At 40.5% G+C, this 16,801-nt stretch overlaps 1 protein-coding gene across 1 annotated transcript in view; it reads right to left on the reverse strand.

Moving 5' to 3' along the window:
• LOC311507488 (pre-B-cell leukemia transcription factor 1-like) overlaps positions 1–16,495 on the reverse strand; it is a gene marked incomplete at its 3' end in the record, with an annotated part of 33,255 nt that extends 16,760 nt beyond the window's left edge. The window contains exons 1-2 of the mRNA XM_084571839.1: positions 15,808–16,495; positions 14,501–14,574 (exon numbers count right to left, since the gene is read on the reverse strand). Of these exons, the coding sequence (XP_084427965.1) occupies positions 14,501–14,574; positions 15,808–16,001 (268 nt within the window). The 5' untranslated portion in view covers positions 16,002–16,495. The remainder of the gene's footprint in view (positions 1–14,500; positions 14,575–15,807) is intronic.
• Between the last annotated feature and the right edge of the window lie 306 nt (positions 16,496–16,801).

A 16,801-nucleotide genomic window follows, 5' to 3' on the forward strand; every position in this document is an offset into this window, starting at 1 on the left:
TGGACAGACACTAAATGCTATTTTGCAATAACAACTGATGTTATGACCTCTAGTGGCAGCTTAATAAAATGCTACAACATATCGCAACAATGAATGAGGTCGTTTTTAGGAAGGACAGTTTCCATTAGCAAGAATTGTGAATGTATCAAGGACTGGTAGATCTCAGACTCCTCTGTGCCAGTACCATGAAGCATAGACTGTATAAAGATGGACACGGAACATCTCCTCAAAAGTGGAGCCAAAGCAAGTAGAGCTCCCCCTGGTGTCTGGCTGCAGTATAGGTCATAAGTGCCACCCCCTCCATGTTAGTGGATGAGACTTGGGCCAAACTAGAGGCTGTTACATACTGATGTGACGTAATTTTGTTCCCTCGTTTGGGAGTTCTTGCAGCTTGTTCTCGACACATCAACCGGGTAGAATGTCTTTCCTGTGTAGTGTCTGCAACTATTCTGTGATTGGTCAGAAATTGGAAGTGGGAGTGGTTAATGCAGCACAGTGAAACTGCTAGCGGTCGCTCCCAGATGCTAATATTCCCAATGTGACTGCTAATCTCTCCTGAGAGGAGATTGGCAAACTGTGTTTGCTGAATGAACAGCGTAACCTGATGGACATGGTCTAAAAATAATAATAAAATTCATTTTAGGTAATATAACACTGATGAATACTCAAGTGTCCATTTTTCTGAAAAGTTTCGTTTTAGTTTGTTATTTGATGCTATAGAAACAGGATATGACATCATGATGACTACAAGATGCTATGCTCTCTGCTCCGTGAGGCAGGTCTGTAGGACTGTGACAGTTGGAAAAAAAAAAAAAAATAATAAGTACAGTGTATAATCCAACATTTCTTTGTAATGCGGCTCTGCGTGGTTCCACTCTCGGACCATACACAGACTCTGGCTCCAAACTTGCGAGATGGCACCATCCCCAGGAAAATAGCACCAGTTTGGCCAACGCAAGGAAGTGGGAACACATTGTCCATATTTATATACAGTCTATGCCACGAACACACACTGCAGTTTATTTTGTCTGAATATCACATTCATTGTCAGGTTTCTCCAAATACCCACAATCGCACCACATGTTGTCCCCTACATGTTCACTATTTCCTACTGTTTCAAGACTACAATCAGAGGCTGTTTTTGGCTAATATTGAGACTTAAAAAAAAAAAAAAACTCTCTCAGGTTGACAGATCAGCCATTGCTGGTTGTCCCTAAGACAAAGAGGAAGTTGAGAGGTGACCGCGCCTTTTCATTCGCTGCCCCCAAACTGTAGAACGACCTGCCTTTGCACATCAGGCAGGCCGACTCACTTCCTCTTTTTAAATCCTCTCTTTTAACTAAGTTTGAGATGCTGGTTCTTATTGTTTATATTGTTTGATTGGTTTTATGATTTTAATCTTTTTCTAATTCTTCTATGTGTTTTATATATTCTCATGTCTGTGTACAGCACTTTGGTCAACTGTGTTGCTTTTAAAGTGCTTTATAAATAAAGACTGACCCACACCCACAGCAGGGTAGAGTAGGGTAGTCTGAATAAGAGAGTATCGGTTTGGATCTGCACATGGCATTAGTTGACAATGATAGAATAGCACCAGCCTTATCCTTTCACAACTTCTAAGATTTGTCCTGTGATACGTTTGGTTTTCCAACACCCCCAGTTAAAAAAACTGTCACAATACAAGCCAAAGGAAATCCTGTAATACCACACCCTGCATACTTGTTACTCGCAGCAAATATGACCTTGGTTAAAATGTGAAATTTAAAACTGTTCAAAGAGTCATTCTTAGTTGATGCTTTTTTAAGCTATGACGAGGCTGATGTCTAAATACCCCAGGTGACCACTCAGTGAAGGGAGTGAGGTAGAAGGGAGAATTGATTTGAGCGTCTGTCCCCTAAATTTGAGCGACCAACTGCAGCTAACTTGTCTGTTAACTGTGACCAGTATAGAGATTCTTTTCCATCTTAAACTATAAGCTAGAAATACCTGGGTAGGCTTAATATGCATTAAGGTTAATGACCAAAATGAACTGGCACGCTTTATTGGTGGCCCGTATAACTATGGCTTACCTCTTACTAAACTGTCACAGCCAAAATGTTACTAAATACAGAATGCAACAGTCAGTCAGAGAGCAGAATGATTGCTTATACAAAAGAGACACAGTTTCCACATGGCTCGTATTTAACATCCCTCCTTCCCCAAACCTGGTAACTGAGAGAAATCATCCACTCCAAAATTAATAAGTACGTTTTTCTGACTCCGATTATTCTGTAGATTCTAAACACACACGCACGCACGCATGCACTAACACAGATATAGTTAGTGTGGCAGGTGGTGTATGGCTTGTCTCATTCAATAAATTGTGGTTGGTGTGCAGAAAGGGCAGCTGTTTGTCTCTGTGTCCTGAGTGCCTCATTGAAATGGACAGGACTATTCCACACATGGCAGCAGAAAATGAGCAGAATACAGAGGTGTGTAAGTGCCTTTCAGTAGCGCAAAACACAATCAATCTTCCCTTTTCTCTCATGTGTAGGACATTTAAGAGAGCTGCTACAGATACTTTGAAAAGACTGCGGGCTTTTGTCACTGCAGACTGCAGCTTTTAAGTCTAAAATTCAGACTCTGAACAGGTCGTAGTGCGTGCATACCACACAAATCAAAATCCTTTTTATGACAGAGGTGACAACACTGCACTTCTCCAATGAGGCGATCAGAGCCAGAGTCACAAAAGAAGTCAACCAACACATGTGGTATGGATTATTATGTTAATTTAATACATGTAAAGTGTTCATATTAATGTTGTCAGCTCAGCTCAGCACAGGGAGTGGGGAGCACCAACAGAAATACTAAGGAGATCGTGATCTGAGAGGTGGATGCTGGGTGGAGGAGGGGCTTTGGGATGCTGTAGGAACAGTAGCAGCAGAGCGGCAATAGGCATGACGGCAAAAGAGTGAGGGTTACTTCAGGGTTCCAAGATAGTAGAACTCAGCTCAGGTCATTTGACGAAAGAGATGCAGAGAAATCCTGACATATAATCTGCAATATGGTTCAATGAAAAACTACTCTCATCAATAACAGCCTCTTCCACCCCGGTAAACCCTCACATCAAGGCCACTACCGTACTAGCTACAGTAATAAATATGAGAATTTTAGAGGCACTGCTAGTGTTAATGCCTACTGCACAGTCTTTGAATTGTACTTTGAATCTTTGAATTTCACATATCGGTATCTTCACTGCGACACTAGACACTAGTTGAGTCAGCTCGAATCATTCGGTAACAACATATTGTAGTAGGCAGTGCCAGTGAAAACACGTTACCACATGTTATTGTAGTTATAAAATGTCATGCACAGGATCAACAGTGTCGATGAACTTAAGGGATTTAAAGTATTTGCTAAAAGTCCTAAACTACCACAGAGTGACCTTCTGTGATGTCTATCATCTGTACAGTTTTTATTTTTGGTCCTGGTGAGTTTACAGATAAAAGGCATTTCATTCACTCACCCCAACTGAGTTATTAAATTCACATGAAAAATCTTTTTTTCCCCTTCCAGTTAGCTCATAAATTGCCTTCAGCTATCAGGCCCCTGTCCAGTGGAGCCAGCTCCCAGTTTGGGTCCAGGAGGCAGACACCCTCTCTACTTTTACGGTTAGACTTAAGACTTTCGTTTTTGTAGAAGCTTATAGTTAAGGCTGGGTCAAGTGAGACTGAACCATCTCTTAGTTATAATGATATAGGCCTAGGCTGCTGGGTGATGATGCACTGAGCACCTGTCTGAAAAAGCTGTCTAATGGCAATGTAAGACTGTGGTAATATTCTAAATATGGCTTATACTTAAACTGATTTAAAGTATTTGCTGAAAGTCCAGCTCGTAATACCAAGGAAAATGATAAAGGTCTACTGGCTTCGACCCCAGACCCCCAGAATAGCACAATGGAGAGACAAAGTGAAAAATTGCTGTACAATGAAGAAAATTACAGCCAGCGTATAAGTGAAACCTGACACTACTGTATAGCATGCTATACTACATGCTATATAATAGTAGCACAGAACTGCATGACTAGTAATAGAGAAGAAATTACATAAAAAATAAGATGTCAGGAGCTCAGTGCCAGAGAAAAGAAATGAGAGGATAGGAGCTTGGTGTATCGTCCCCCTACTGCCTAGGCCTATTGAATTGAACTACAACGAAAAGAGCTGTCTATTAAATTAACTATGTTTGTACATTTACAATGCTTTCAGGGGAATGAATAAATGAACATTAAAAAAGAAAATACCATGGTGGCAGGACATTTATATACAATTGCATTTTTTGGACCAGCAAACTGTCTGACCACCACTACCATGATCAGGCCCCACGCATGTTAAGGGAGCCTCCTATTTCGTCTGCTCTTGTGCTGCGTTGGCTTGTACAACACGAGGCCCCGTGGAACTTCTGTGTTAAAGCTCACTATGTTAAACTAGCTGTGTTACTTGAGATGAATTATGTCCGGTGGCTTGTTGCTGTAATGCATACATTTTATCAACAGACGGGGAGTGCCATTAATAAAAAGCTAGTATTCATCCGCTGCCAGCACTCTCAGAACATAAGAATACATAACTCTAGGCGCACATATACCCACACATACGCAGGCCTTGATTAAGTGCAGCGCCTGCAGTACTCCAGGGTGTGTATATTACAGGCAGTGATGGGGGAGCTGAGGTGTATGCAATGGCTGGTGAGACAAAGCAGAATGTTAAGGAAAAAGCAGCAGGAGAGTAGTGTGTTACTATTGTATATTATCAATAAATAGAGAAATGATAATGGATGATTGAAATGCAACCTTTTTTTACAAACAAGCCTATTATTGGCACAACAGCAACAAAAATAATAATACAAAGCCACCCGCCCTCTAAATCACGGGAGAACCCATTTCCAAGTATAATTTAATCTTGACACTGTGCCACTTGATGCTGACTTCGCCACCAGTGCAATGACATGGGGGGCGGGGGGTAAGAGGGAGAAGTGGGGGAATTATATAGTGAAAGAAAGAGCGCGGGAGGTAGATGATTTCTACGCTGCGTCGAGTGAAGCGGAAACAAAGTATAGAGTATTTCATTCCAGTACACAGACATGTTTTAGTCGCCTAAATATCCCCTGCTGCGCCGATGTAAATGCTCTTGTTTGTCAAGCCAGCTGATATCCTGCATTAGCCTGTCTGCATGAGAAAATCAGCCGTGTAATTGTTCCACAGGCACACTGTGTAATACAGTGCGACACAATGATTACAGGTCGGCAGAGTTTGTTCCCTGGAAATAAATGAGGAAGTAAGCAATCGTTCTAGCCAGACTGAAAACTAAGACACGTATTGGGAAATTAGGCGTAAGATGTAGAGATGCAAATAGCTGATTTTTTTGCAAGACAAATCCGTTAGTGTTGCTGAAAAGGTCACTGGTGTTATAAATTCATAATGAAGAGACAAAATTACAGCAGGCATAGATATAAGGGAGAAGTACGACGGTCGAGAGAGCTCAGTGCGCTGCAACTCAAGAAAACACCAGCAAAATAAGAAAATGGTTCATGTGCTTTTTGTTATTTCAAATTTGGTTTTAGAAAATAAAAAATAAATAACTAATAGGTTGTTTGGTTTTCGATTTAAAAAAACAAAACCAATAAATGCTAAACAAGTAAATGTATCCTTCATCCTGTACTATATGAAAGAAAAAAGAAGGAATGGAAAAAGAAAACAGGCTTTATTTGATCCATGTAAAACTGGAAGTTTTTGTCGGTGAGGAAGTAGAAGAAACGCCGTCTTCTACTTCTGGTTTTAAAAGCAAACTTAAAATACCATAAATTGTATGGATTGCAAACATCTTTGTTTGTTTTGTTTTTTTAACCTCCCCATGGCATGATTCTTCATGAGCCTTTAGCTTATAAACCAATTCAAATAATCTGACGACATACATAATTCATGTGCAGATTGGCAGCATTATTAATATTTGAGCCTTTATTCTGAGAGTTTTCATGGCTTCTAAAGATCGACCTTGAAATGTTTTTGTTGCTGTTTGTGCTACTTGCATCGTCTTGCATCGTGTTGTAAAATTGATGAAGACTTTTTCTTATTTTTCTTTTGCTTTGTCTATTTGTCTCTCTCTGTACAAAAACCTTTAACCTTTAAACCACCGTTAACGTTTAAATGATTTGGATAACACAAAGTCAACAGGTTGATTCCTAACAGCTGCAAACAAAGACATTGCCAAGTTAAAAGGGAAATGTACTGTACAGTTTGACTAAAGTTGTATTAAACAGACTAAGTCAAGCAGCAAATGAGAAATATTCAAAATCATCATTCAAATCCTAGTGGCAGCTTTCAGTGTAGACACACAGTGTTGAACAAAAGCTCTGTTGGACATAGACATAGAGGGGATTCAAACCAGTGATCTACTGTAGGTCTGAAGGTTGCTTGTCTAACTATCCACTATCCACAGCTCCACCACCATAGGAAATAAATGGTTTCAGAGATGGTTGTAGTAGTAGCAGGCCAGAGAGGAGCACATACTGTAGTTTAGTTAGCCTAGCACTTAGCTGACTAGTTTAGAAAACCAATAAACTGCAGCATTCGGAAATTGACTGTACAATGTCAGGCCTCCACTACATTAACAATCATACATGAACACCAGAACATAGTTACCATAAATTGCACTAACCCGTTACTGAGGAAAGTCCTCTCTGGAGGATATTGGTTAGAGCGCCAACTCACCACACAGCTCTTAGCCTTCAATCCATCACGTTAAAACGGAAGAGGCACAAGCCTGTGGTTATTGTTTTTCAAATGTTACTGAGTCTAATGGACCCACTAAAATGGTTCAGATGAACCTGCAAAACCAACAGTGGCTACTACACGGACATTTTCCTCGCAGTCTGGTGCTGTTCCTGCTTTCATCTGATGCAAACAAAAATCAGAAAAGATTCTTTCGATTACTGTTAAGAATTTTTCAAGATGACTTTCCAGAAGATTAGAATTCTGGACCATCTGCTCAAAAATCTAAAAACACTGCAGGGTTTTAATAAAAGTTTTTAAGGTCTTCCATTCCTTTCATTGTTAAGCGCTGAACCTCTAAAGACATATGAGCTACCCAAAATCCGTCCTTTGCATCTTGGAAGAAACGCGTTACATATGTAATGAGACATTGTGTAGAACATAGGTTTAGATACCTCCCGTAATGAGCAAATGTCCTCTTGTTGCAACGTGTTGCTCAGTTTTCATTGTCTGCTCTGATTCATGAAAAACAAGAAGTTCATAATTTATGCTTGTCAGGCTCCCTGCTTTGTGCTCATGCCGCGCTGAACCTTGCAAAGGATGCACAGGGGAATATTGATAAAACAATTATCCGCTCTTCGTTCATTTGATTTTCTATTTCTGTGGCGACTAGAGAAAGGGAAAGAGGACTGCACAACTGGTGTTTCACCTCTATATCATTCTTTCTAGCCTTGTGACACAAGAAATACCAACATTTATGGCCCAACTAACTCAGGCATTTCTACAATGAATCCAGAGGGGTGGACACTGCCTCAATACACCTGTGACTTAATGTGGACAAACTGAACTTGAAGCAAACCTTACATGTAAAATAATAACTAGCAAAGACATAAAATGATGAGATGAACACTGGTACTATTTGTGTGCAATCCTCTGTGAACACACGACTATTCTTCTGTAAAGGTTCATCTCATCTCTGCAGAATCTTACCACAGAGGCTGTTTGCTTTAAGATACATATAAATCGTAAGATCATAAGATTTGACTTGTGTGAGATCAACCAAATCTCTTTTCTTGATCAGGTAGTCTGTGTCCTTCAAAGTAATTTCAGAAATCAGCATTTTAATTATAATTCAACCAGATTACTGACTTACATGGTTATAAAATTTCCAAGCAGATCCCTAATGTATCATGCTCACTGACAGAACCTCAGAAGTTTCTCTAGCAATTACTGGGTGTCTCAACCCCCTCTCAGTATCTCTCTAGTTAAGGATCCCCATGCTCAAAAGTTCTCATTGTGTATATCAATATCTCATTTGTTTAACTGATCGACTGAGGTATTTCAGTGTAAATGAAAGCTTTTTATTGACTGGACGCATCGCTAACAACGACGAGTCTGACTACAGGAAGGAGGTGGAACACCTGGAGGATTGGTGCAGAGAAAACAAACTCTGCACCACACTGAAGAAAACCAAGGAGATGATCGTGGACTTCAGAAGGGGCAGACACCTCCCCCCTCCCCTGCACATCGGAGTGACAGCGCTGGAAGTGATCTCCAGCTACAGATACCTGGGCGTCCATATCTCTGACGACCTCACCTGGAGCACCAACACTTCCTGCCTGATAAGGAAGGCACACCAGCGCCTCTAATTTTTTCAGGAGGTTGAGGCGCGCCAGACTTGGGAGCTCAGTCCTGACATCCTTCTACAGATGGTGGAGAGCGTCCTGTGCGCCTGCATCACTGTGTGGCATGGCAGCTGCTCTGCGGCAGAGAAGGAGGCTCTGTAGAGGGTGGTGAAAGCTGCACAGAAGACTGTGGGACGCAGTCTATCCATCACCACGGATATCTACACCTCCAGATGCAGGAAAAGGGCCACCTACATCATGAGAGACACCACCCACCCCACACACACACTGTTTGCCCCTTTCCCCTCAGACAGGAGGCTGCAGAGCATCAAGAGCAGGACTACCAGACTGAGGAACAGCTTCTTCCCGGAGGCTGTGAGACTGTTGAACGCTGGAGGACCCCTGTAGCCCCTGCCCCCCGACAACCAACCACATTCTGCTTGGCTTGCACCGGGACCAGGGTAACTAATTTTGTTCCACCTCATGTACCAACATGTGTGTAATGACAATAAAAACTCCTTGAATCCTTGAATCCTTGATTTAATGAGGTGACTCAGCTGATGTTTAAAATCACTGACTCATTAACATGCTTCTGTTAGGTCTAAGGTTGCGGGAGACAGATTGAGATTAGAGCTCTGTACTAGAACTGATACTTTTCACATTATACATGCTTTCCTTAAGCAATATTTTTAAGAAACTGCACAAATTCCCATTGCTATGCATATGACACCTGGCTACACTTATCTATGAAGCCAGATAAAACGAATTAGTAAATCAATTGACTGGTGTTTAGCAGTAGTGGCGTTGTCATTTATATTTTTGTAAGTTTTCTGTTTGCTCAGCAACCATTGCTGAAAGTGAAGCAGGAAGTAGAAACAAAAATTAACCTAACTGGCAAAAAAGACACAGCACCAACTAGAGCTTGGGTGGCGTTGTTACAGAGCAAGCCAGACTGACAAGTGCACGAGTATAAATGGCTCACACAGGGAGTGTAGGTCCCGCAGTGCTCTAAAAGCACCTTAAGCCATCTCTGACGTAACTAACCACCTAGGTGCGTACCTCGGGATGCTGATGTGCTTGGCTGGTCTGTTTGTGCCCTGACATTGATGTACTGTCACTGACACAATGTGCACTGGAGCTCAGTAGACCTGGTGGGTGGAGACAGTGACAGACTCCTTTCAACACTTCAGTCATTTTGGTCAGTAAGGCTGAATAGAATGGCTTTCCATCTCGACCACATCTTTTGTTGTCTTGCCTTGATGAACTGGAGGCGTAACTGTTTCATTTTGTCTCAGCTGACTGTCTGTCTGCCCACAATGCATCTGTGGGCCTCTACATGTCTTACTGAAGTTCAATTTCTACGTCAAAATTTGTTCTTTAACATGAGCTACAAGCAGCGGTCTTTTATGTCCCAATCAGACAGTAGATGTTAAGCAGTTACAAATTTTTAGATTTCATCATTCTAACCCAATTACTTAAACGTTACTTAATAAATCTCTAAATTCATTTTACTACATTTTTTCCCTTTATCCTGCCCTAATTTAAACCAAATGCTTTTTGGATTTATAGTTTAATAAATCCATCTACCATTAATATGTCATAACGTTGTAATAACTACAAATAGGTATAAAAATATCTGATATATTGGTGGAAATATGCTCTGTATGCTATTGACAAAAGTGTTTTCATTTAGATATGTTACTCAAAAATGTTTTACAAAACTCATGATATGTATATAGACAACAAATATTTAGTGAGAAGGAAACAGGAAATCGACACCTTGTGGTTTCAGAAGAAGCATGTTAATGTGATATACAGACAGGAAATGGTTTCAGGTGAGCACACAGAAACACCTTTATCACTCCTATCAATGTAAGGTATCCCAGACACTAACAGCAACTATTGTTTCACAGGATACCTGATGTGAAATATTGAAAGCATCACTGAGGTTCTGTGGAACACTTATTTTTGATGAATGAAATTTAAATACAGCCCGTGAAAACCTGAGATTTGTGTGTCCAATAAGACGCATGTGTTTTCCTCAGCTCTTTGCTTGCTATGCTGTCTGCATATTATACACTTTGTAAAGCTACTTCCACTTCCAGTGAAAATTTAGAATTGCAGAGTGAAACAAAGTCTGTATGCAAGCTTAGCTTAACATTCAATACGAAGATTGAAACACGGCATGAGCAATGAGCAATTCATTGGCTCTGTAGCAACTACTGTGCAAGGTCAATTGCAACCAAATGCTAATAGACCAACACAGAATTTTATATATAGGGTTACATTAAGTGTAGCGTATTCCGTCACAGATTCGGATCACACACTCCCTTGGAAATGTCCTGATGACACAGGATTAGCTGTGAAGGCTCCCACACTAGCCTCATCGTCCCCAAACACTGCAATAGGTGGCGTTGAAATATATGATCATGTTTGCTGAGCTGAGTTTGGAACAAACCTGCAGACTAGCTGAGACTTGATAAAATACATATAAAGACTGTTTCTACCAACTTTCAGAGATTTTAGTCATGACCTTGTAAATACATTAGACAACATACTGATACACTAAGGTTCTGGATGTAGACGATCCCACAAACCCTGCTCATTCTGCCACATTCTTGAATAAAAACTACATGGATGGCAGCCTGCTTCTTGTTGTGTCCATATGCAGACAATGTGTGCTTTAGTTTGTCTAAGATCCTGCATGGAGAGATGTGTTGGACTGCAGAAACTACAGGAGGAACTTGAGGCAGAAACGTTATAAAACAAACTAGTATAAACTTATATTGACATTTTCTCTGCTGCACAAAAGTGCCACAAAAAAAGTAAAAGAAAACAGGTTTAAACACGTTCTTTTTTTTTTGTTTTTGTGTGATCCTGACAGTCACATGAAGGTTCATGTCCAGTAATAAGCACCGGGACATGGATGAAAGTGTGCTTGAGGGAAAGGGGTTAATTCAAGATTACCAACATTTATATAGTGTGTGCAAGTTTGACATTAGAAATAAGATCATGTGTGTGTTTCTCCTTCAGTGTATGATGCAGTTTAACTTAAACCTGTTCTCTTATCATTTCTGGATCACTTTTGTCCCCCATTGCGCTGATGAAGGATTTTAGGTTGTCAACTCTTAACATTTGTGCTTCTAAATGTCATGACATAAGCAGCTGACGTACATGGGTATTAAAAGGGTAACCATGCCAAGTTGAACAAAACCTACATGACCATTGCATTATACAGTCTTTGTTTTAAGAAAAATGTAAAATGAAACTACAGAATAGGGAAAAACTTTCCTCATTTCTATTTTACTTCTATTATTGTTTTTCTACTGCCATTTGAATCTTCAGTTGTTTAAGGGGGAGATTTTTATCTTCAGTATACACAATCAATTCCCCATACTACTGAGTCATAATGATCATTATGACACTTAATATTATCAAAGAAGCAACCCGTGGCAGTGAATCACCAGGCAAGATGTGTCTTAAGGTTAACATGATGAAAACACCATATTCAATTTGTCAGTTTGTTAACGACCATTTACATACACTCAACATAATGAAAATGCAGACAGATTTATTTGTCTCATTAGCTCTCTGTTAGATTGCCCTGAGACAGAATACTCCTTTGGGCTCCAGAACTGCTTACTTCCTCAGTACTTGGAAGGCTTCTAAATCATCCTAATGATTTTTAGTTATCTTCACTTCTTTTGATTGTAGCCCGGGCTCAGGACTAATTCAGTCAAATGCCCCATGCTACGATCCTATGAAATGTGAGTATTTGCACTGCTGGCAGTGTCGTCAGTTCCTAAGTCATTCATTCTTTCGTTCCAAGAGCTTTACTAGCATAATATTCTCATGACTCACCTGACATGGACTAATAACGAATGGTTTTACTGATGTAAAAGTAGTGTAGTTGGAGTCAACAGTAGTATTCCTGCAGAGAGCACTCCCACAATAAATATTATTATTATCATTATTATATCATATTTATTATATTTATTATCTGCCATGGCTGCTATCAGCCTCACTCATCAATGCTTACTTCTGAATACGTGTCTGACTCTAAGCAGTGATTGGAAGTTGAGGCATTGATGATGCACCTTCTCTTCAAAAGAGAATACATTTCCTTCACTATTAGCTTCGGCAGGTCTACGACACTTTCTGCTGGGAAACACTGAAAATCACTACATCGCATTTTCTTGACTTGAGCTTTGATTTTCTTTTACTCTGGAAGTTGGATTTCAAAATTTTGTGTAATAGATGAAAAGGACTAACTTACTATTATTTTTTCTCGATAGACTAACAGACTACAGTCATGACTCAACAGTGCACATCAGAGCAAGAGAGCTTAATTTAAACCATCAGAAATAACCTATGATGAGAGTTCTACTTTCAGTGTGGAGGTCAAGAGCTTTTAGTTGACAGTCTAAATGCTGTACAATACAAAGTCGCTGCTTTGCTGCCTCCCCTCACAGCTCACTCTCACACACAGGCAGCTTGGTGTGTGTGTGTATGTTTTCGCGCTCACATCTCTCCCAGAGAAGCTTTTCCATTTTTGTTTACATGGTTACTAGGCAAACACTTCACAACCAATTCGAGCTGCTTACCCTGAGAGTCCTACTTCAGACCAGGAGATGATGATGCACCTCTGCTGTCTGAAAGCCTCACAGCACACGCTGTCTGCAGCAGTAAACACACTGGGCTAAGGTACTCTACCTGTCTGCTTTTTTTTTTGTCAGTAGTTTTTGCTTTTCACCGACAGAATGCTGTTCAAGGAGGCAATACTGCAGCCTTGTATCTTGGGGCTTCCCATAACTTGAACTTTTGAGAATCTTTAATGCCTTTGTCCTCGTGGTTTCTCTGTATGGTTCTACTGTATTTTACAAAACCAGAACACTTTTAATATAATGTTAAAAAGGTGTCATGTTATGTTTTGTTTGATTGGTCAGTGAACTAAGCAGTTGTGAGACAAACGGCAGTAAAAGTTGTGATGCTGATACTGGCATCATATCAGAAAATATATTCATAATATAGAAATAGTTACAAATTTAACAGCAGTTAAAGCAGTATGCATTATCAGAATTGTAAGGATGTAGATAATAGCAAATCTCCTCACACAACATCCAATCAAAGCTATCCTGGTGCATGCACAGTTGGTTCACTTGTAGTACATACACCTGTAGTGCATACACAGTCACAAAGTTTGGGCTGCACGCATACATTCCTAGAGGTGTCTCATGGATGTCTCTTTGAAGCAACAGACTGGTCCTCTCTATCCATTCTGTCTGCTTTGCATAAGTAGACTGTGGTTTCAGGTTTTCAAATTTTATAATACTACTTCTATGTGGCAACAGTCTGAGCTACACTTGAAAGCTAATTTGCTATCATTCTGTACCTAAACATGATTCCAGAGAGGTGTTTTTATTATTATTATTATTTTATAATGAAATACAGTAGAGTAATCCTTTCTTGTGTTTGGTCCAGTAAATGATATTTTTCCAACTTAGCCTGATGTTCAAAGTTTATTGCTGCCGAACTAGAGAGCTACTAAACTGCATTTCATTGTTTTTACCAGACAATGACAATAAACTTCATCTTATCTTAATGAAGACTGTAAACAAAAATAATTACAGGAATTTAAGAAAGGAGGCTGGATTATGCTGCTGTTTTAAATAGTGCATACTTTCTTTAATGCATTTAAACACTATTACTTTTAATGTGAATAAGAACAACAGATGCGTTTCCCCTTGCTGATTCAGTTACAGACGTGACAAAGGATGTATTATAACCTTAAAGGAACCACCAAGGCTGCAAATGATTGCCTAGGCTATGTGATACAACACGGCCAGTTTGCTATAGACACAAAACACACATAAACACAGTTTGGTGTTTTGCATCAAGCAGGCAAAAGCTATGTTGGCAAATGAAGTGAGGTAAAAGTGAGAATAAAAATGCAACAGTTTAACAGATGTAGCAGCAAACCTGCACCGATGGGAGAAAATGACTGGCTTTCACACAGGATTATACTGGTCTCTTTTACTGTAAACTGTAATAGCTTGGAGTAGTTTGTGATAAACGGAATGATGAGAGGAAAAACACTGTATTAGTAAGTTACCTGTATGCAGCTGTGACTTACCTATTCTCTCTTTGATTTCACAGAGGACACTGAAGAGTGCAGGCTTCATCCTGTGACAGTTCAGCCCGTGTTTCCTACCAAAACACACCAAGGAATATGCCCATTCAGTAAGACAGAACAGACTCATTCACATCCTGATATTAGCTCAGGGAAGGATGCAGATTCACATGGAGTAAATACATCATTTTCAAGGGTGGAGAAACTGGTCCAAAGACCAAAGTGAAGCCTAAATTTTATTTATTAAGTTTCCTCAGTGGTTTACACTCTCACCCTCAGTGTCTGTTACGATGGACATCTCAGCCAACACAGTTTGGTGTTTAAAACTCTGACTTTTGCCCAGTGACTATCCATAAACTGTGACATTTCACTTGCATGATGACAGGATAAGCCGTGATCAGGCGTGTCACAAGACCAACATGGCAGACCGGAAAGGAGTGTGGCACTTTTTCATATGTAAAATGAACTAAAACTCAATGAATTAAAAAACTGACAGTGTCTGACCACAGGACACGTGCTTTCACAATCAAATATGTCAGCCCACAGACTTCAGGTCACAACATCAATCTGATGGTTTAGGAAGTTATTATTTTTCATTTCAGCAGAGGTCTTAGATAAAGAGGATAAAAAAAGTGACTTGGATTTTGGAAATTACTGGGAGTTTAATTTGTATTATAAAAGAATGTATGTTTTGTTTTGTTTGTATGGCCTGCTACACTGAGGTACAGTTAAGATGGCATCACTTGACCGCAGTATCAAATGTAATATTCACTGGGATGTCTGCACATGGTCTCACAACAGGCTGGTTAGGAGATCAAAATGTAAAGTAGCGAAGATTAATACTGAGGAAACATTATTAAAATAAGGGAAGGGATTTTTCTTAATAACAGAGTGATCATAAGGGAACTACAACTACATATCAGTTTATGTACTGGCACTCCCTCACATTTGTTTAGATCTCTGCGAAGGTCCGATCGAGCTGAATGATTGCTTTCCACCTAAAGTGCTTTATAACTAAAGCAACATGAAAACCAGCACGAATAAGCTCTGACCCCTCCTCCTCAAAAGACGCACGATTTGGCGCAGAGACACAGGTTTTACAGACAGCAGCTTACTTATTATTTGACTGAAAACTCTAATAAATAGGCTAGTCAGTGAACGCTTTAACATCTCGACGGATAAATACCAGTGCATAACAATATAGCATAAACCTACTTCATTTTAAAAGTTTGTCTGTTTGCGTAAAACTGAAGTAGCCTATTTGCTTCCATCCCTAGCCTAAAAATAAAAATGTAAATAGCTGGACGAACTTTGCCTGCGCTTCATCCAGACTCTGGTCAGCGATGGTCATGATCTCATGAAGAATACTCCCGATGTCCTGCTTCCGTTCGTCTCTATCGATACTGTCGTGGATGTGAGGCGGCAGTCCGAGGGTTCCCTGCACCGAGTGTCCGGCCAGAGTCGTGCCGCTGAGAGCCTGCAACAACCTGCCCTGATCGTCCATGTCTGCCGCAGCACAATCGATGCAGAGGAAAAGGGAAATCGGCTTTTCAAAGCTGGCGTTATCCAAGAGAGAGAATCGGTGGAAGCGGAGCAGAAAGCGGAGCAGAAAGGCTGTAGGGTGCAGATGTCTGGCTAGCGCTGAGGATCACTCCACGTGCAAAATATTCTCGCCGGGAACGGGTGTTATTAGCACTTATTAACTTGTAAACATGATGAGACTGCTGTCTGCTTTCCTCTTCTGTCCTCATGCCCCGCTGGTGAGGGTCGTCCAGGCTGCTTCTCCCTGCGCTTCACCCACGACTGAAGCCACACTAAGCGTTGCTGCTACTCTTGCTGCTATTCTACACCGTACGCTGTGTATTCCCGCTCTGACCGCCTTCAAAATTTGAACCAGCAGGGCTGCTGTGCTGCTGATGTTGTCAGCATCTGCTGATGCTTGCAAACTTGTAGCTCGGGCACTTCCTGATATGACGTGACAACCAAAATGTGAATGTCAAACAGGTATATTCTCCAGGATGAATGAACGAGCCAATAGGAGGGCAAAGCATGCGAAATACTTGACAACATTTGTCATTTTAAAAGCTGTCATAATCAGCTCCACTCTCGTCGTGGGATGGACGTTTCAACGTGAACTTGAACATATTTTTGAGCTTCTTCTGCATGAGCATGGATTTTTGGTGAACAAACCTACTGGCAAATGGATCCAAATGGATTAAGAGTACCTTGCGTGGGTTCTTATGGGAGCGTTGTGCTAGTGATGTGTCGTTTGCGATCAAGCCGTCTCTAAGAGCCGATTCTTTG

The sequence above is a fragment of the Chelon labrosus genome (genome assembly GCF_963514085.1).
Source record: "Chelon labrosus genome assembly, chromosome: 22".
Lineage (NCBI taxonomy): Eukaryota > Metazoa > Chordata > Actinopteri > Mugiliformes > Mugilidae > Chelon > Chelon labrosus.